The sequence below is a fragment of the Ursus americanus genome, chromosome 13 (assembly GCF_024610735.1).
Source record: "Ursus americanus isolate L20-20 chromosome 13, mUrsAme1.1.p, whole genome shotgun sequence".
In the NCBI taxonomy this organism is placed as follows: Eukaryota; Metazoa; Chordata; class Mammalia; order Carnivora; family Ursidae; genus Ursus; species Ursus americanus.
The window spans coordinates 43,828,309-43,848,971 of NC_142139.1; the positions used below are offsets into that span (position 1 = coordinate 43,828,309).

General features: G+C 36.8%; 1 protein-coding gene across 1 annotated transcript in view; it reads right to left on the reverse strand.

The window, feature by feature from the left end:
- Positions 1–14,804: 14,804 nt before the first annotated feature.
- ASIC5 (acid sensing ion channel subunit family member 5) overlaps positions 14,805–20,663 on the reverse strand; it is a 30,274-nt gene continuing 24,415 nt past the window's right edge. The window contains exons 9-10 of the mRNA XM_045798610.2: positions 16,546–16,637; positions 14,805–15,020 (exon numbers count right to left, since the gene is read on the reverse strand). Coding sequence (XP_045654566.2) covers positions 14,830–15,020; positions 16,546–16,637 — 283 coding nt within the window. The 3' untranslated portion in view covers positions 14,805–14,829. The remainder of the gene's footprint in view (positions 15,021–16,545; positions 16,638–20,663) is intronic.

Sequence of the window (20,663 nt, forward strand, 5' to 3'; positions counted from 1 at the left end):
ATGGTGGTATGGCAAAGAAACAAAACAAAACCCAAAACCCACATTGTAAGTGAGGGCAGAATTCTTAAAGGGGAAAAGGTCATCTGCTTACCCCTAAGTAGGTTTGCTCTCCTTTTGCTGTCCTCACTAATGACGCTTAGAAACTCTAGAGGGCAGCAGAGCATGCTATTTAGAATGTAAGTTGGGAAAACCTGGAAGGGACACAGGGTATCTCTTGGAAGGGCAGTTCACCACCTTGGCTTCCGCCTGTCACTTCCTGTGTGCAGCCTTGAATCCACGCCTTCTGCCCATACGCCCTCCCCTGGGTTTAAAGGAATGTCATAAAAATCATGATTTCTATCTCGTTTTAACCATTTGTGTAGCATGAAACCTATTCACACATATCTTGTTCCAAAATTTCACCCAAATACTTCCTGCTAATTCTGCAGGAAGCTGTCCAAATTTATTAAAACGAGAAATTGTGACAGAAGCTATAATTTTGTGTGGAATTATTATAGACAAACTAAGTTGTATTTGTCTCATGTTAAAAGCTATCAAATGCAAATAAGAAAGTACTATTTATTTCCAGGGAGAAAATTAGAAAACTTCTTTTGTATTAATTAAAAGTGTATTTAAATGATTCCTCCTTGCTACTTCTACCATATGGAGAAAGGAAATAGCGTAGGGTGGATTTTAAAAAACCAAACCAAAACAAAAAACATTGGACAGAAAGTGGAGAATCTGAGTCTAGTTCTTGCAAGTTTAGCCCTGTGGTCTTGACAAATCATTTAACTTCTTAGGATTCAGTTTCCTAATCTCTAAAAAAGGAGTTGGACAAGATGATATCTAAAAGTTAATTCTTACTCTAAAACTACACTATTTCTTCAGTAAAAATTCCAGTGCAGTGATGCTGTGACTTTGGCCTGGCCCTTTTGGAAATACTTAGACAATCTGTACTTAATTGTACTCACTTTAATGGTTAAGGAACATTGAGTAGATCAATTGAGGGATTTTAAAAGTAACTTCTAAGAAATAAAAAGGCCCAAGGCAAAGACCTGGTGTGGACTTTTGGTTGCAAAATCAGAATGACTAGATCCTGATTAGTGTATGAAAGTATTAATGTATGTGTTTCTGTTAAAGATTGGTCTTATATTATTTACCTACTTATGTTACATTAGTTCAAATTCTTTAATAAAGAGTTGTGCTTTTGATTCTCTAAAAATAAGCGAAAAATGTACCTCTATTTCAAGCAGTCATCCTTTGAATAGAAAATTACATCTTAAAGACAGGAAATATCAGTGTCACATGTATGATTTTTAAAATTACTACTAGTAAAATTTATTGACCATTTTTCTATTAACTTATGAAACATTTCCCTTTAAAAAAAAAGAACTTTACAACTGAAACATGGAAACAATCTGTGTCCATCAATGGATGAATGGAAAAAGAAAATGTGATATATACACATAAATGGAATACTGTTCAGCCTTTAAAAAAGAGAAATCCTACCATTGTGATAACATGGATAGACTTTGAAGGCAAGGTCATTACAAGAAATAAGCCAGACACAGAAAGGCAAATAATGCATGATCCAACTTATGTATAGAATCTAAGGAAGGTGAACTCCTAGCAACGGGGAGTAGAAAGATGGTTACCAAGGAATAGGGATTGGAGAAAATGGGGAGGTGTTTATAGGTACAAACTTGGGGCAACTGGGTGGCTTAGTCGGTTAAGCATCCCACTCAATTTCGGCTCCGGTCATGATCTCAGGATCTTGAGATCCAGCCTGTGTCGGGCCCTGCGCTCAGCAGGAGTCTGCCTGAGACTCTCTCTCACTCTCTCTGCTTCTCCCCCTCCCAGCTCACTCTCTTTCTCTCTCTAAAATAAAAACAAAACAAAAAACAAAGGTACAAACTTAGGATGAATAAGTTCTGGAGACCTAATGCACAGCATAATGACTACAGTTAGTAATAATGATGTATTGTATACTTGAAATTTGCCAAGATTAAAGGGTTGTGCACATGCATGCACACACGTGTGCACACACACACGAGGTAAATATTAGAAGTGATAAGTATGTTAATTGGCTTGATTGTGCTAATCACTTCATAAGATATACATACATGCATCAAAACATCATATTGCACACCTTAAATGTATGCAATTTTAATTTATCATTTATACCTCAATAAAGCTGGGGAAAAATGGTTTCTTCAACTTAAAAAATTAAATTAAAAAACTCATAAATATGCATGTGGTTTCCTGCATCCATGAATAAACTTCAATATAATTTCTATATTACAATACAGCGCCAAAATCTGGCATGGTAGTTCAAATGCACTAGTCCCAAATAACATAACCAAAGAGATTTGGGTTATTTTAGTGTAAAAATCATTACAGTAAGAGGCACAGGCTAAGCCAGCTCCGGGCAATTGGTACTCTGGAGAGTAGCTCTGGGGCTGCTCGAGGAGTCAAGAGTTTGTAACCTGGAATCTGGGACAAGATGAAGGCAGGGCCTGAAGCAAATATCAGTCTCTGGAAGCATGTAGAAATCAAATTTAGTATCTGACAAGAAAGCCTAGTGTCATAGAGATAGAAGCCAGTAACCAAGAGAGTTCAAAGCAATAAAGATTTGGTAGTTAAGTGTCTGGAGTCGAAGCCTTTTAAAAGTTCCGTGCCCAACACGGTGTTACCCGTCCCCCCATCCCCTCCCCTCTGAAACCCTGTTTGTTTCCTGGAGTCAATAGTCTCTCATGGTTTGTCTACATCTCTGATGTCTCTCGCTTCAGTTTTCCCTTCCTCCTCCTAATGTTCTCCATGCTATTCCTTCTGTTACACATAGGAGTGAAACTATATGATAATTGTCTTTCTCTGCTTGACTTATTTCACTTAGCATAATCCCCTCCAGTCCCGTCCATGTCGATGCAAATGTTGGGTAATCGTTCTTTCTGATGGCTGAGTAATATTCCATTGTATATACGGACCACATCTTCTTTATCCATTCGCCTCTTGAGGGGCATCTCAGCTCCTTCCACAGTTTGGTAGAGTGATGGGTAGTAAGGAGGGCACATGTGGTGATGAGGACTGGGTGTTATACGTAACTAATGAATCATTGAACACTACATCAAAAACTAATGATGTACTCTACAGTGGCTAACTGAACATAATAAAAATTTTTTTCAAGAATCTCCTTCTGTGTTATCTCATTTTCACCTGAGAATTCCAAGTTTCAATGAACCAGAGAAAGTAACTCTGAAAATCTGTTTGATGAATGTAAAAGTTTAATAAGAGAAATGATTATACCTCCCAAATTTGAAAATAAATGAAAATGTATGAAAAATAAATAAATAAAAGTATGGTGCGAGGGTGTATGTGCCATGAGGTTTATGGAACACATATGTTTAATGATTTTATATCCTCAATTTTAAATATACAGCAGGATATAAAATAATAAGGTGGCTATAATTCCTTGATGCATTAGTATAACTATTTTTTCCTTCATATTTTTAAGTTTGCTTAGAAATTGCCAGGGTGGTCTCTATCAGCAGAGTCAAAAAGAAATACAATATCAGATATAAATTTGAGTCACATCAGATATGTGAAATTTTAAACTAGAAAATGTCTGGTAGCCACACGTTAAAAAGTAAAAAGAAACAGGTACAACTGATTTTAATAATATGTTTTATTTAACCCAATATGTACAAAATATTATCATTTCAACATGTAATCCATGTACTATATTCTTAACAAAGCATTTTACATTCCTTATTTCATCCTAAAACTTTGAAATCCAGTGTGTCTTTTATACTTGCAATACATCTCAACACAGACTCGTGTTAAAAGATAAACTGAGGTATATTAAATATTTTAAGAGTTTATTTGAACAAAAATCCATTCCTAGTGGGAAACACCATACTGGGAGTGGTTAGGAGCACTCCCCTGACAGGAGACTTTTCTAGAGAAAAGGTGGAGGCAAAGTAAGGAAATTATCGATTGTCTGTAGTTTAAAGCCTACGTAGCTGTTTGTGATTGGTTGTCTTTGGGTTTCAATTTCATAAGCTTGAGGCATTTACAGGCTTAGATCTTGGGTTGCTCATGTTAGCTTCCATGGCATTCCAGCCACATCAGTCTAATGGCCTCATTTAATTAATTTAACACCAGCCACTTCTCAAGTGCTCGGTGGTACTGGAAGCAGACGGTGATTGTCAGACAGTTCAGGTCTAACCACACAGGATGCTGACTGGATCTTCTCTAAAAGGTGAATAGTCATCTGAAATATTTGATTGTTTTGTTTCTTCCTTGCCAGCACATTGAATCATACCTTGTTATTTATAAAAACAAAACAAGAAAAATAGCTGAATAGTTGAAAGTGAAAGTGGTCATGGGATAAAGAAAAAAGTATATATATATGCTCATACTTTTTAATTTAATTTATAATAGGCAGTTTTGAACAGAGCCTTATTTTTTAAAAAGATTTAATTTATTTATTTGAGAGAAATCGAGCGAGAGAGAGAAAAATCACGAGCAGGGGGGAGGGACAGTGGGAAAAGCAGACTCTCTGCTGAGCAGGAAGCCTGATGCAGGACTCGATCCCAGGACCCTGGGATCATGACCTGAGCCGAAGGCAGACATGTAACCAACTGAGCCACCCAGGCGCCCCAAGTAGAGCCTTTCTTTTGAGCTTAAACACTCTATGTATTACAACATAATCTAAAGGGCGATAAGAAGAGTAATAAAGGAAAATGAGTTCTAGCTGAGAGATTCTTAGACAAATATTTAAGGAAAGAGAAATTGGACCTTTTTATAAGTTGCTAAGAGTAGCAACTTAATGTTTTAATATTATAAAGATTATAAAGAACCTTACATTTCACTTGACAATTCTCTTGCAAGTTTTGCAAGAAGCAGTTATAAAGCACTAAGCAGCACCTATTGTTTTCTGACAAAGCTAAGACCCTAAAGATCTAGTTTCTCATTCAGTTCCCGCCCACATTCCGTTTCTCCTTTTCATTTGTATTCCTGCTAAATGTTGCTCTTTCCCTGTCAACGGAGCCTATTTTTACACTTGACAAGAATATTACCAAAGTACTGACTGAAAATGAATTATGCAAAAGCTGACTACTAGCCGTTTTGCACACTTGTGGACACATGAGCAATTTTTACTTCCCTTGTAATCAAGAAAATGTCCCTAAAATGTAGGGGCTCTTCAGACGTTAGTGGGAGAAAAGGTGCTTATCATACTGACCACATGCTCTTCTCACTCATGCTAAAACATTGTTTCTGATTGATACATTTTTTGAGATTCAAAACTTTATATAGAGCCCATTGCATTGTTAACATGTAAATCCCCTTTAAAAGTCCTTTTAAAAATAGTGTTAAAACTATAATGTTACAAACCTCTTTCAGTATACATTTCTTTATTTTTAAATTTTTTTAATTTAAAAGATTTTTTTAAAAATTTATTTGAGAGAGGGCGAGTTGGGGGGGAGGGGCAGAGGGAGAGGGAGAAGCAGACTCCCGGCTGAGCAGGGAGCCAGGCATCAGGCTCCATGCTGGGCTCGATCCCAGGACCCCGGGATCATGGCCTGAGCAGAAGGCAGCCACTTAACCAACTGAGCTTCCCAGGCTCCCCTACATTTCTTTACATTTGTTTAACAGTTATTTGAACTTGGCCGGAAAAAGATGCGATAAGAGGTAATCGGAATCCCTGCTGCCCTTCAAGCTCACAATAAAACCTCCCGTACCGATGACAGGGAGGGAGCAATATTACCGTCCCTGGGTACCCCCATGAGCCCAACACAGTTTGGAACATTTTGCATTTGCATTAAACATTTGTTCAATCCTAACAGCAATCCATTGGTCAATCATCTCCAACGTATTTTATTTTCTTCAAACTGTATCCAGCTTTATTAAAGACACTTTTCGTAAACAATCATGGTATTTCAGGCAGGACATGGGGAGTATCCAACAGCTTCCCAACTCCCTTCATCGATGGACTACCGAAGCCAGCAGGCCGCTATAACCCCAGTGAAGTCTTCCTGTGATGAATGTCAGAGTGAGTGTTCACAGTTCACAGTTAGCATGCTGTTTAACAACTTTCCGCAAGCCGGCCCTGACTTTTAGGAAATGAGATGAAAAGGGGAGAATCGCCAATCTGAAGATCCACAAACTAAAAAAAAGGAACTCTTTGGAGGGACGCCGTCTCCGTGGTGACAGCGCAAAGTGCAGATTGCCGGACATCCTGGGAACCATGTCTTGGGGTCAGGTTCCAGCAGGTCTCTGGGGTTAAGGGAGTCAAGTTTGCAGTGAAGGCAGAGAAGGAGAAGAGATCATAGATAATGAGTTTTGGTTTTTTTCACACTACAAAGCATTTATGCCAATGTGGCTAATGTGTGTTAACATCAAGGCATCCCTTCTGCCGGGAACCAAGGGGAAGTTTCTCAAAACTCGAAGGGAAAGGTGTTTCCCTCCTGTATCAGTCTAGCTTCAGGGATGTCCTATTAGTGACATATGCCTTTCCCCCAAAACAACAATGAAATGCTCTTTGTGCTAACATAGCTCAAAAAAAAAAAAAAAAAAAAGTAAAACAGAATTCTACATTTTTATAAAACTTGATAAAAAAGAAACAGTATTTCAAACCGTACAGTCCCCAGAAGTACACAGTTATCACAAGTGTGCACCCCTCCCATAGCATGGCCAGCACGCTCGGATTAGCACAGCCAGGCGTCAGCACTCAGAAGCTGGAGACGGATGGAGCAGTGAGATCCAGCCCATCTTTCTGGGGCGTTTGGTTCCCTTCCCAGGACAGCCCTAGTGCAGTGAAGTGGGACCTTCTCCTGCATTCAGCACATATTCACTGAGCTCCCACAATGAGCCAGACTCTAGTCTAAGAGCAAGGGATAGATCAATTGAAAATGGCTGACGTTCCTTGTCCCCAGGAAGACTACATTCTGGGAGAGGGACACAGACAAGAGTAGAGCATTTACTACTATAAAAGTATACTAACGGGTAGAAGGTGATGTGTTCTATGGGGAAGAAATAAATAACAGACTAAAGCGGATCAGGAGTACGGGAATGGGGCTGGGGCTGCTTGCAATCTGAAAATGGCAGTTGAGGTTGGCCTCAATGAGAGGCAAGTGAGGAAATACTTGATGATATGAGGTAATGATTGCAGATTTTTGAAAGAACAGCCCAGGGCTTGACCTGTGGCAGGTTCAAGTGACATGCATTCTAGAAACCAGAGGGATAGTATACCCGGTGCAACCAGACCTTAGGTCTGTCTAGTTTAAGTATGAAAAAGAAAATGTCTATAATGGCATCTGAGACAGTTCATAATTATCCCTTGACCCAGTGTAACAGATATTAAAATATCCAGCATGCATTGCTACCCTCAAGCATGAAAACTTTGTATGCTTTTGGCAACTGCCTGTTCCCCAGCTCCTGGTCATGGTTTTTAATGACTAGTTATCATTTCATTGTATAGCTGATCCACAGTTTATTCCTAGGTCTTCGCTTGCTGGATATTCGAATTCCAACCTCTACGTTATCATGAACAATGCAACAACGATGTCCTTGCTTATCGATCATTGGCTTCTCTGTCGTATTTGTGGTAAGTATTTTTCTCAGTTGCTTGGTTGTTATTGAATACACTTTATCATATTTTTCACCTACAGGATTTTTATGTTGCTAAATATACCATTTTGACCTCTATGATATTTCTTTGCCTCTACATGTAGGAAGCTTTTAACCATCGGAAGACTATACAGATATTTCCTTATATTGTATTGTATTATATTTTGTAGTTCTTCCTCTTGTATTCATCTTAATTGATATTGAGTTTACGACGGTATATGATAAGAAATAAGAATTGAACTTGTAAAATCCAAATGGCTGACTGCAAATTCAAATACACTTCTTTTCCCTAATGCTTTGTAATGTTGATTTATTAGGTACTGAACTTTTATATACTGGGGTCTGTTTTAGGGTCATCTGGTTGTGTCATGTGCCTATCGGTCATCTCTCCAACCTGTACTATAGTGTTCTTACTGTAAATTCTTGATAATACTTTTAAACATTTGGTAAGAAAGATTCCCTGCCTCTTACCTCAAAAATTACTGATTTTTTCTCCAAAATATAACTAAATGCATATTATTAAATGATGGTAAATCTTAGTATTATTAATTTCTAAACAAAACAAAACAACCTTGAGGGGCGCCTGGGTGGCGCAGTCGTTAAGCGTCTGCCTTCGGCTCAGGACGTCATCCCAGCATTCTGGGATCGAGCCCCACATCAGGCTCCTCCTCTAGGAGTCTGCTTCTCCCTCTCCCACTCCCCCTGCTTGTGTTCCCTATCTCGCTGGCTGTCTCTGTCAAATAAATAAATAAAATCTTAAAAAAAAAAAAAACAACCTTGAGCCCAATAGGATATTCATTAGAATAATAAGCCTATTTAATAGTTTAGGAAACTAACAATTTAGCAAAAGACAATTTTCAAATCCTTTGTTTCATTCAACGTGTATTTATTTTACATCTTTCAATACAGTTTTATAGCTTTCATCCTAAAAATCCTGAATATTTCTTAAGTTAGTTTCTATACGTTCTGTATTCTTAATGTTCATAATTTTCACTAGATTCTTTTGATTTTTCTAGGTGGATAATCATTGTCTTTACCAGTAATATTGTTTCTTTCCTGTTTTCAATTGCTGTATCTAGTAATTATTCTTTCAATGACTCATTGAGTTAGGACTTCCCACACTTGGTGAAACATTAATGTGTTTCTCTGTTATGTACCAAATTTAAGGATAAAATTTCTGGACTTTACTAAATTTAAGGATAAAACTTCTGGTCTTTCAGCACTAAGTGTAATATTGACCAGCAGCTCAAGTTTGGCTTTTCTCTACCATGTTAAGAAAGTTTCCTTTTTAGTTTTTTTAAGCCTTTCTTATTTCCAGGCATAGACGTTGAAATTTATCAAATAACTTGTTTACCATTGATTAGGATAATCAGGTGTTATATATGCTTTAAAATCTATATCATATCAATGAATTACCAAATATTAAACTATGTTTGCCTTCCTGAGATAAAAATCTACTTTGCCATAGTTGATTAATCTTTTAATTAAATAATTAATGTGATAATACTTTTGATATGCTGATTAATTTGAAAATCATTTTTCTTATATTTAATCAATATATAGCATACTGTACATTTGTTCTGGAGTTTTCTCTAGCTTGTATGCCTAAATTATCATTCAGTCCCTGTTTTCTATTCTCCATATTCTATATGCTTTGACAAATACTTAAATTTGTCTTCTAATTAAGCCTCAAATATAATCGAATTTCATATATTCTTTTGTAAGATTTGAATAATACTACATATACCATTTATAACTCATGAGAATTTTCCTATATCAATCAAAATATCTCTGGATAATCATTAATTTAATTTAACACATTTTTAAAATTACATTTGTTTCCATTTTTTAACCATTACAAATAATGCTACCATGAACCTCATTAATCATAAATTTGTGTGCCCATTTCTTCTTAGCTTCAGAGAATAAATTTTAAGTAGAGAAATTTCTTGATAATGTTTAATGCCTTTCAATGTATTTCCAAATTACCTTCAGAATGAGACAAATTAGTAGTTTAAGAATAGGTCCATTTTCCTGTACTGTTGGCAACGGTAGGTAGTGTTGTTAGTGTTTTTATATTTATTGAATCTCTGAGGCCCTTCTTAATTGTCTGTGTTTCTGTGATGATTAGTGAGGTTGAGTACATTTGCATGTATTTCTGGATCATTCTTATTCCTTCCTGGGGATATGACATATTTGTATTCTTCAGCCTCTTCATGGGTGGGATGTTGGTTTTTGCAAACTCTTTAGAACATACTATGTAATAGAGATAGTAATACTCTGATAATATACACATTTTCCCCCTAATTTTTATTTCTATTTCTTTCAAAATGTTTATTTGTGGTTGAGCATTTACTATTAGCCTAGTATCCTGTGTCGGATATCTCTTCCTTGTCTTCTATTTATTTATTTTTCTAATCTTTTTTTCTTCCTCGTCATGTAGATCGTCTGACAGCCTCTAAGCATGTGGAGAGTCCTGTTCTGTGTAGCACTATTTTCTGTTCAGTTCTTTGTCTCCAGCGCGCGCAGACCACAGAGATGGATGTCTTCTACAGTTGTCTGCATCACGTTTAAGGGACCATGTGTCCCACTGCACAACATCAACTGGGTGTCCTTTCCTTCTCATGTGAAAAAAATGAGTGCCCTAGACAACTTTCTTCTTTCTTTTTTTTAAAGATTTTACTTACTTATTTGTCAGAGAGAGAGCTGAGCTGGAGCCCGATGCAGGACTCGATCCCAGGACCCTGGGATCATGACCTGAGCCACAGGTAGACACTTAACCAACTGAGCCACCCAGGTGTCCCTGCTGTAGACAGCTTGTAAAGAATCCTGCATGAGAGACCAGTTATGCAGTTCCCACGTAGTAGAAATAGCTACCTATTTTTCCCTCCTTCCTTCCCTCCTTCCTCCCTTCCTTTGTGTCTTTCTTTCTTTCTCTTACTTCTCCCTTGTGTTCTGATAATTCATATATATCTACATTAATTTAATCCTCTTTATTTAAACTTTAAGGCTTAAAACAACATATTCATCCTTGTGCTTCTTCTGCTCCTTGTGGCTTTAGCTAGGATCACTCACTCAGTTCTGTTTGGCTGGCCACGGTCTAAGAAGAGTTTATCCACTTGTTAGGTACCTCAGTACTCCTCTAAGACTTTTTTCTCTCCATGTGGCCTATACATGGCAGCTGGACTCTCAGTGTTCCAAAGGGACAAGACCCAACATAGAGCTTTTGAAAGACCTATATATATTTTATTTATGGTATTTACGATATATATATATGCATAAAATAAATGCATAATATACTACTTAGTATCAAATATATATTATATGTAATATGTATTTATGCCTCCAAGAGTAAAATTGCTGGATCCTAATTATGTGTATATTTAATCTGCCTAAGTACTTGCATATTAATCTCCAGAGTTGTTTCTGTCAACATTACTATTGGCTGTGCATGGAGATTCCCACATTCTGTGCTCATAGTTGTATCATACAGCCTATTTTTCCTTTCTGTCTCCAACCACAATCTAACCACTCCATTCGAGAAATTAGAGTGGCTCTTTCTCAATTTGCTACAGAATGAAGATCAATGACCTTAGATAAGAATTCAAGGATTCCTATAATCTGCCCACTCTTTTTATTCAAAAGGATGCCCAGTTCAACATGCTTCCCTTTGCACGCTCTCTAAACTAATCTCCTTGATGTTTAACAAATGCACTGTACAAATCTGTAGCTGTAAGATTTTGTTCCAAGCTTTTGTGCCAAAGGTCTAGACTTCTCTCTGTTTATCGAGCTTCTACCAATCTGATCTACAGGATTCAACTCTGTTTTGGTATCTCCAACAATGCAAATAGTTATTTGTCTTCACCTTCTCTGAAAGTTTTTTTCAGTAAGCATTCTGAAGCTTAACCATGTATTAGTATATATGTGTATATAATCATATTATTAGTATATATGTGTGTGTGTGTATATATACAGATATATATATATACACACACAATCGTGTATTAGCTTTTGTTTCTCTTTCTCTCTCAAAACAAGAATGATTTAGTGCATTTTGTTGTAGGAAAGCTCCCTTTGTTTTCAGGAGGACAAAAGGAATAGCCTGAAGATGATTTTAATTTACTTCTAATAGAGACAGAAACTTTGCCAGTGCCTTAGAAAAGTGTGCAAATTATTCAGGACATCCAGATGGTCACTGGCAGAATTCATATTTAATTGAATGGTGTACCTTGATTTGTTAACATAAGAAAATTTTAAACATCATTTAATGCTCAATCCCCATGAGTATGACATCGATGGGGAATTTTCGGTTAACTTCTGAAAATACAGCCTCATCCTGGAATCATTGATCTCTTGTGTATCACCTACTTATCCCTCTCTCCTTCCCCTGAGCCCCTGTCAATCACTGATTCCTCTTTTTACTGTTTTCAGAGTTTTGCCTTTTTCAGAATGTCGTATGGTTGGATTCATACAGTATGTTGTTTTTTCAGAATGGCTTCTTTCACTTAACAACATGCGTTTGAGGTTCTGCCATGTTTGTTCATGGCTTGATAGCTCATTTCTTTTTATGCCACTGAATCTTTAATACACCAGTTCTCATTATAGGCAGGATATTAGCAAATCCTTCCTGATTAAGGATACAAGCCCTTTCTCAGAACGGTTAGCAAGTATTATGCTCCGTCAGTTTAGAAATATCTGTAGTCTATCATATGTATACATTGCCTTTCCAGGCCAGGCAGCCTCTAGTAATGCCTAAACCCCTTGGCTCAACACACCACATCGTGTTTCTCAGGCACCTAGTCCCCCTTAGGATGGTGAGACAATATTGGCTAAGCCCCATAAGTGCTGTTGCCACTTTCTACTTGTACTTTCTGCACCTCTGTGAACAGTGCCCCCTGGAAAATGGGAACTCAAAATATTCGGCTTCTGGGTATAGTCCTTCCTGAAGAGTCTATGGGTGAATCTTTAGTGATTTATGGTTTTACAAAAATATGAATAGGATAAACATAACTTGAAAAACAAAACCCAAGAGATGATTCCAACCTGCTCATTTTTCAGGCAGGTCACCAAGGGATGGCAATTGATATCTTTTCTTCAAATACCTCAAATGGTATTCTTGGGTAAACTTTATAGTTTGGCCTTTTCTGTCTCAGAGGAAAAGCAAATGAGCCTGGATCATGACCTACCACCATGTCGGAGCGAATGAAGAGCATCGGGACTCTTGTTCTGAGGTGCCTTCTCAGGAACAGAATGACAGTATTCTTTCCCAATGCCATTTGTCATTTCTGTGCTGCCTTTCCGTCTTCTATGGTTTCTGCCTATCCATTTATTTACCTGTCTTAATCCAGACTTGGCATCTCTAGGTGAGAGTTTCAGATTCAGCCCTACCATCCCCTCACAGGTGAATAGCAGAAATAGCCTTGCTAGAATGTTCCCATTTGTCCATTTCCAAGAAAATGTGCCATTAGAAAGGTAGATATCATGAGACTATATTGCTACTACAGGCAGTGGACCAGCACCTCTAGTCCCAGGTGAGCCCATAATGTGGAATCAGTCCATTTGTCCCCTTAGGAATATTTATACTTTCGGGGGTGCCTGGGTGGCTCAGTCAGTTAAGCATCTGTCTTCAGCTTGGGTCATGATCGCGGGGTCCTGGGATCGAGTCCCACATAGGGCTCCCTGCTCAGTGGGGAGTCTGCTTCTCCCTCCCAGGAAATATTTGCAGCCAAATATTTTATTCCTTTTTTTGGTCCATGGGACAGAGAAATGAGTGGATTTTTCACATTGCACTGTCATCATTCTTGTATTTCCTGTTTATTTATTCACCTTGTTTATTTCATTTTGTTCTGTTTCCCCACTTCTCGTTCCCCTTTCCACTACAGGCAATCTTTCTAATGTGTTTTTTATGTAAATATTTAATATTATATTTTTGTTTACTTTTTAAATACGTGGTTCTCTTAAGACATATATACTTGTTCTGTGTGCATGCCTATTCAATTTACATAAACTCATGCATGATAGCCTTTGGGAATGTTTTGTGTTTTTAATAAAGATTTTTTTCTTTTTTTTTAAGGGATTTTATTCTTTCTTTTTGTAAGATTTTTTATTTATTCATTTGAGAGAGTGCATGGGCGAGAACACAGGCAACAGGAAGGCGCAGAAGGCAGAGGGAGAAGCAGAGTCCCCGCTGAGCAGGGAGCCCAACATGGGGCTCGATCAGGACCCCGAGATCATGACCTGAGCTGAAGGCAGACATTTAACTGACTGAGCCACCCAGGAGTCCTTGAAGCTTTTTTCTACCTAACACTTTATTTTTAAGATTTAGCACTATATCAGTATTTGGGGGTGATCACATTTAATCCACAGTCTCGCTCTGCTCCTTTGTCTCTCAGAGCGTGTCCCCACACCACTGACATAGGTCTCTCCGCTAACAGCTATGTAGATGAGGAAACTCCTAGCCTGTCACATGCCTGCGGGAGAATTCCTCTGAAGTATTTATCATGATTGGGATTTCCAGGTCATGAGATATACATATTTCTCATTTGCTTGAGTCCTTCTGATTGCACTGGCCTCTTTTCCAGGGCACTTACATATAAGTACATGGAGCTACTTGGAGAAACTAACAAAACACTCCGTACTCCCCGTAGACCATAACTTTAACGTTATTTTTAAATAGATTTATTTTAGGTATTCACCTGAATAGGAAATAGAGATTGTTGCCCCTCAAAAAGTTATACAGTAGAACTCTCCAGACAAAATAAAATTATGTTGAATTTTAGTGAAAATAAAAAATCTCTGAAATTTTGTAAAGCACAAATTACACATACTATTTTCTCAATAAAAAAGTATCTTGTCTCCTCATCTACAGTTCATTTACCAGGTTCACTTTGCATATCCATTCATAAAGAACGTCTTTGCATTCCACAAACACTCATTCATTAAAAAAATATATTTATGACCCTATACACAATCTCTACTGTTGTAGGTGCTGGGAATTCTATGGTGAAAAAAATAAAACAGCACTTGTTTTTTATATATATACAAATTAACATTTATACATAAATACGGAAAAAGATAAAGATATGTATCAAGAGATAGATACCTACAATGACTTTTATTGAATCCCCAAACTATAAGATAAAGTTACATAACAATGAATTAGCCATGAATAAATTTGAATGTATTATGAAGAGAAGAGCAAAAGCTTGTCCTGCATGAACATTAGCATTCTTCTATGCGATTTCTCTTCCCCAGATGATGCTGAGGTGGAGGAACCCCCTGTGTCATTTCGGGTATCTTCAGCAAGAACAAAATGCATATCCAGTAGAAACTGGTGAATACATATTCAATAATTTCTATAATTGTAATCATACTGGCCCCACAAAATAGGCCCAGTTGACCGCCAACATCTGCTGTAATAAAACCAATAACGAAATTGAATAAATCATGTTTTTCTAATAAAAAGAAAACTAAGCATTAGTAGAATTTAAATTATTGGAACCTAAGAAGTTAATCATAACCGATATTATATGAAGATAAGTGAATTGTATCATTTTAAGTTTGGTATAAATTAAGTAATGGCAATAAATATCATAAAATAATATTTATGTAAATCATCTCAAAAAGGAGAAAGTTACAGAGGAAGAACCAACTGATGCCTTGGTGGGGGGGGGAGAGAGAAAACAATTATAAAATCTTTTTCCAAAAGTATAACTCAAAAATTTAGGAAGATATTAAATCTAGGCAAATTAATTGAATATCCTAGACAATTATAAACTCATTTCCCTGTATTGAATGAAGAACAGAAATGTAACATTTAGATGGCTTTATTGAGTGATAATGTTTTCCAGAAACAAATTTCCAAGCAATTTGGAAAACTATCTTTTTTTTTTTTTTTTGGAAAACTACCTTTTTAAGCATTTGTAATATTTCATCCAACAAAAATATGTTCACACAATATTGCCCTGTGTATAAGAAATTTTTAAAATCTGTATTTGTCTTTATTGTTTGTGCTTCTTCTGTGGTAAAAGTAATATAAAATTTACCATTTTAATAGATTTTAAACGTATGGCTCTGTGGCATTAAGTCCATTCACACTGTTGTGCAACCCTCACCACCATCCATCTCCAGAAAATTTTCATTTTCCCAAACTGAAACTCCGCACCCATTAAAAAAATCTCCCCAATCCCTCATTCTCCCTAGCCCCTTGCAACCACCATCCAAGTTTTTGTCTCTATGAAGATGACTGACTACTCAAGCACTAACTTCTTAAATCATTAATCTTTTTCTCATTGCCCTTGGCCATTCATAGGATCATGCTACTTTTGTAAAGTGGAGTAGTGAAGTAAAGGTTGCCCCTAGAGCTTTGAGGAATTTGTATATTTCCTCCCCATTCAGGGTGCAGCTGTCAGTGTGTGACCACTGTCATTTTGCCTTAATCTAACACTCTCTACTGTCTCCAACATGACTTCCTCCAAGTACTCAATGAGATCTAGGAAATCAGCAATTTAATTTGTTAAGGACGTGAACAGACAATGGTTGTAACTTAAAGGCTGTATTTTGCTTGCTCGGTCTCTTCTTTTCAATCCAGTCTGGGTGGAGTTCTGCGTGGAGGTCTGAGATACTTGACAGACTACTCAGAGGTAGGATTGCTGGAACACTCTACAGTAGTCATTTGCTGGGGAAGGGAGTAGTGTCTAAAGGAAAAGTAAAATACTGTGTGTAAATATAAATGTCAGCCTTTTCTTTGTGAAAGCTGGTGTGAAATTTGCTGGAGCTGTGTCTAGGGAGTGGGAAAGTGTCAGATTTAAATGACAGATGAAAAACAACCACTATCTCTTCCCCTCCATTGATAAGCTAAAACCTTAAGTACAAAAGGAAAAAAAAAAACTGATAGAAAACGTCTTAAAAATTGAGGAACATCTAAAGAGCACTTACCAAGTAATTCGGACACACTCACTGCTTTTTGCTGCTGAGTTATCTTATAGTTTAAGTCACTATAATTTATTTCAATGTTCACGAGATTCTCCCTGGGGATAAAAACAAAGTTACTCTAGCTCAAGATTGTCAGCACTACTTTTAACTCTTCTTTGATGAAAGTAATATTCATTTTAAATTCAGATCTCATTTAATGTTGACACAATAAAGCTAATGTGGTCACAATAAATGGCAGTCATTTACTTTATATCATTTATAATATTAAGGCAGAAACTCTGCTTTCTTAGTGTCTTCTAGGAAGCTTTATATGAGACCGGAGTGAATAAAAACTATTTTAAAATAACTCTTCATATAGTCTTGGATACCCTCACACTCTCCAGCTCAGATCTTACTTTGAACTTTAATAAAAATCCAACTGTCTTGGGGCGCCTGGGTGGCTCAGTCATTGAGCGTCTGCCTTCGGCTCAGGGCGTGATCCAGGCGTTATGGGATCGAGCCCCACATCAGGCTTCTCCGCTGGAAGCCTGCTTCTTCCTCTCCCACTCCCCCTGCTTGTGTTCCCTCTCTCCCTGGCTGTCTCTCTCACTGTCAAATAAATAAGTAAAATCTTAAAAAAAAATCCAACTGTCTTATGGTATTTTTATTTGAATATTCAATAGGTATTTCAAATTGAACATATTCCAAGACAAGCTCTTGATATTTCTTCATTTATATTGTAATAATACAATATACTGCCCAGCCAAATCCATGAGTAAATATTTGTTTTACCTTCAGAATATATACAGAATCCAACCACCTCTCACCACATTCACTACCACCACCTTTGCCAAAGCTCTCATTTCACCTGGATTTTTCCAGTAGCTTTCTGATTGGTCTTTGCACTTTCGGTTTTAATGTATTTCACTGCAATATACACATAACCTCTTTTCATCACACAATAACCAAAATAATATTTCTGCGACTCGCAAATCATATCACTCTTTTGCTCAAAACTCCACAGATACATCCTAGTATACTCTGAGTAAAATTCCATGACCCTAGCTCTGCCACCTGCCTCCTCACTTTGAACTTTCTCAACTCATTCCCTACCATCCTTAGCCATTGGTTACACAGCTTCCTGCCACAGCAACTTCTATTCTATTCTACCCATACATGACACATGCTGTTGCCTTAGGGTCTCCCTCTGCATTCGAGTTCCCCTCCTTCTGGAATGTTCTTCCACCATTTATTATTGAGGCTAGTTCTTATACCTCTTTCAGATCAGCAGTTTTCAAAGTGCGGTTACAGATGCTTAGGGGTCCCCAATATCTTTTTGGAAGGTTCACAAAGTCAAAATTATTTTCATAATATATGAACATATTATTTGACATTTTCACTATGGTTGTTATTTCAAGAAAGCTACAGTAGCCACATTTACATGGAACATCATTTTTACTTGAAAGGATGATTGGCAAACTATGGTTATTCAGACTATGATATTTAGCAGACATTGTCACAAAAATGAAGAAAATGACATCACTTCAAGAGAAATAACTGATAAGATTTGCAGTTAATAATAAATTTAAAGCTTAGCTTTTATGCTATAGTTATAATTTTGGAAAATTTGTGTCTGTTATGATAAGCTTGATAGCTCCCTAATTTTTAAAGACTTTTCTGATAAATAATGATATTAAAATGAAATGTATATTATATAATTAAATGGATCAATATCTGGAAGATCTGCACAACTCAGAGAATTTTTCTTTTTTTTTTTTTAAAGATTTATTTATTTATTTATTCGACAGAGATAGAGACAGCCAGCGAGAGAGGGAACACAAGCAGGGGGAATGGGAGAGGAAGAAGCAGGCTCATAGCGGAAGAGCCTGACGTGGGGCTCGATCCCAGAACGCCGGGATCACGCCCTGAACCGAAGGCAGACGCTTAACCGCTGTGCCACCCAGGCGCCCCAGAGAATTTTTCTAATGACAACAAATTATGTTCAAAATCATTCATGGATGAAAGATCCATTGAAAGTATAAGATCAATAGATATTAATATATATAAATATGAAAACTTCATTGATATGTTTTGATATTTCACTACTTTCAAATGGCAGCTTTCAAATGACACCCTTCCCTCTTCTTGTCCTGTAAGAGATTAAGCTGATAAGAAAGCTCATGTACTTTTTTTCTTTGGCACCTGGGAAAGCTCAAACCCTTGAGATCTCTCATCTAAGTCCTCCTTTACGTCCACAATGAAAGGCAAAGCCAGTTGCCTCTCCTTGTTCTTCCAAGCTAACAGAGGATCTGCTTGGGAGAGCTCAGAAACTTCCCAGAAAGTCTCATTACATGACCAATGAATTTTTTTCATGCCCTCTTGATGCATCTGTGGCATCATAGGTCCCAACATCCAAATCAAATTTTGAACGGAGAGACAATCCCACTCCCTGTGGGGCAACCACAAGATACAACTTGCAATTAACATTGAAGAAACTACATTTGTTGAGTTTTGATGTGTTATCAAAGAAAAGTGTCACATATCTACAAAGGCTATTAAAATATGTCTCTCTTTCCCAACCACATATATCTGTTTGACCCGAGATTTTCTTTACATTCTTCAACCAAAATTACATAAATCAACAGATTAATTACTAAGGTGCGAATCCATCTGTCTTCTATTAAGCCAGATACTGAAGAAATTTATAATATTCTCGCTCCTCTTCCTAAATTATTTTTTGTTTCAGGAAATAGTTTGTAAGAAGCTTTTATCTATATTGCCATATAGTACATTTATTATTGTCATCGTAAATGAATTAATATATAACATTTTCATAGTTTAAATTTTCAATGTGACAAATATTGATACAACGCACACAAAGAAAAGCTTGTTAGACTCTTCAGTAACTTTTAAGAATGCAAAGGGACCTTGAGATCAAAAGTTTGGGGACAACTGCTTTAGGTCTTTACTCAACTGTCAGCTTCCAGGGTAGATCACAGTCCCCAACACTGAGAAGACCCTCCCTGACTTTGGCTTCCTCAGACCCCTTTTCTGCTTCCTTTCTCTCCACAGCACTTAGCACCATCTGACATGACTATATATATATATTTATTGTTCATCTTCACCCCAATGAAAATAAGTGTAACAAGTCAGGGTTTTTGTCTTTTGTTCACTGAGGAAAGCTTAAAGCCTAGAACACCCTAAATCCTGACATATAATAGGTGCTCATGGCATATTTGTAAAATGAACAAATAAGGGAACAAATTGAAGATGAAACCAATGAACAAAGGGGTAAATATTAACGTGTTTTATAAGCTGAGGTGGAAACCAACCACCCGATGATTTTCAGATGGCAACAATAATTGTCATTAAGAATGAATCCTATTAACAATGTTTCCTAGAATTATATGGTATCTTCTAATATATCTTAGGAACATGGCTGTAAATCACTCTCCTAATTGTTCAGAGTTTTAGAAATCAATATTCCCAAATACACTTAATTCAAAATATATCATTAATATGTTTACTTAATTTCCATTGGTTTAACCAGGGGTAACAGGAGAATGTACTATGTTTAAGTAGATAATCAGGGGGTACTGTCATATTTACAAATAATAAAACAGTTGCCAAGATGAAGGAAATAATAAAGTTGTCTTGGAAGTCCAGTAATTTTAGTAATATTGTAATCTTTTTGTCTCCCATCATGCTCCTAATTTGCATGTGCACTGATAATACTGTTTAATTTCCCAAGCACAAACCACACAACCATTTCCAATAATTACCCATCTGTGTTTTTGAGAGAAGATAAATTCATCCCTTACAAAAATATTGTGATATTTACTCAACTTCTCTCAGTCAGGTGACTTGCCCAGTAATTTGGGTCTCATTGAATCTGTGCCTCATGATGTAGTGAAATTGTTCAGGATTTAAGTCCGAGAATATCTGTTTGGGGCAGGAGAGGCACAATTATAAAATATCTGGATTTTAATAATGGTAAGGCCATCAAGGAAAAATTGAGTGTTTATTGCATTTACAAAACACTACATAAATACTCCCAGTTACTTGGTATGAGTGTTATATTAAGGGGAATGAATTTGTTTTGCATAAAACAATTTCATACAATTTTTGCTTGAAAATTTGTT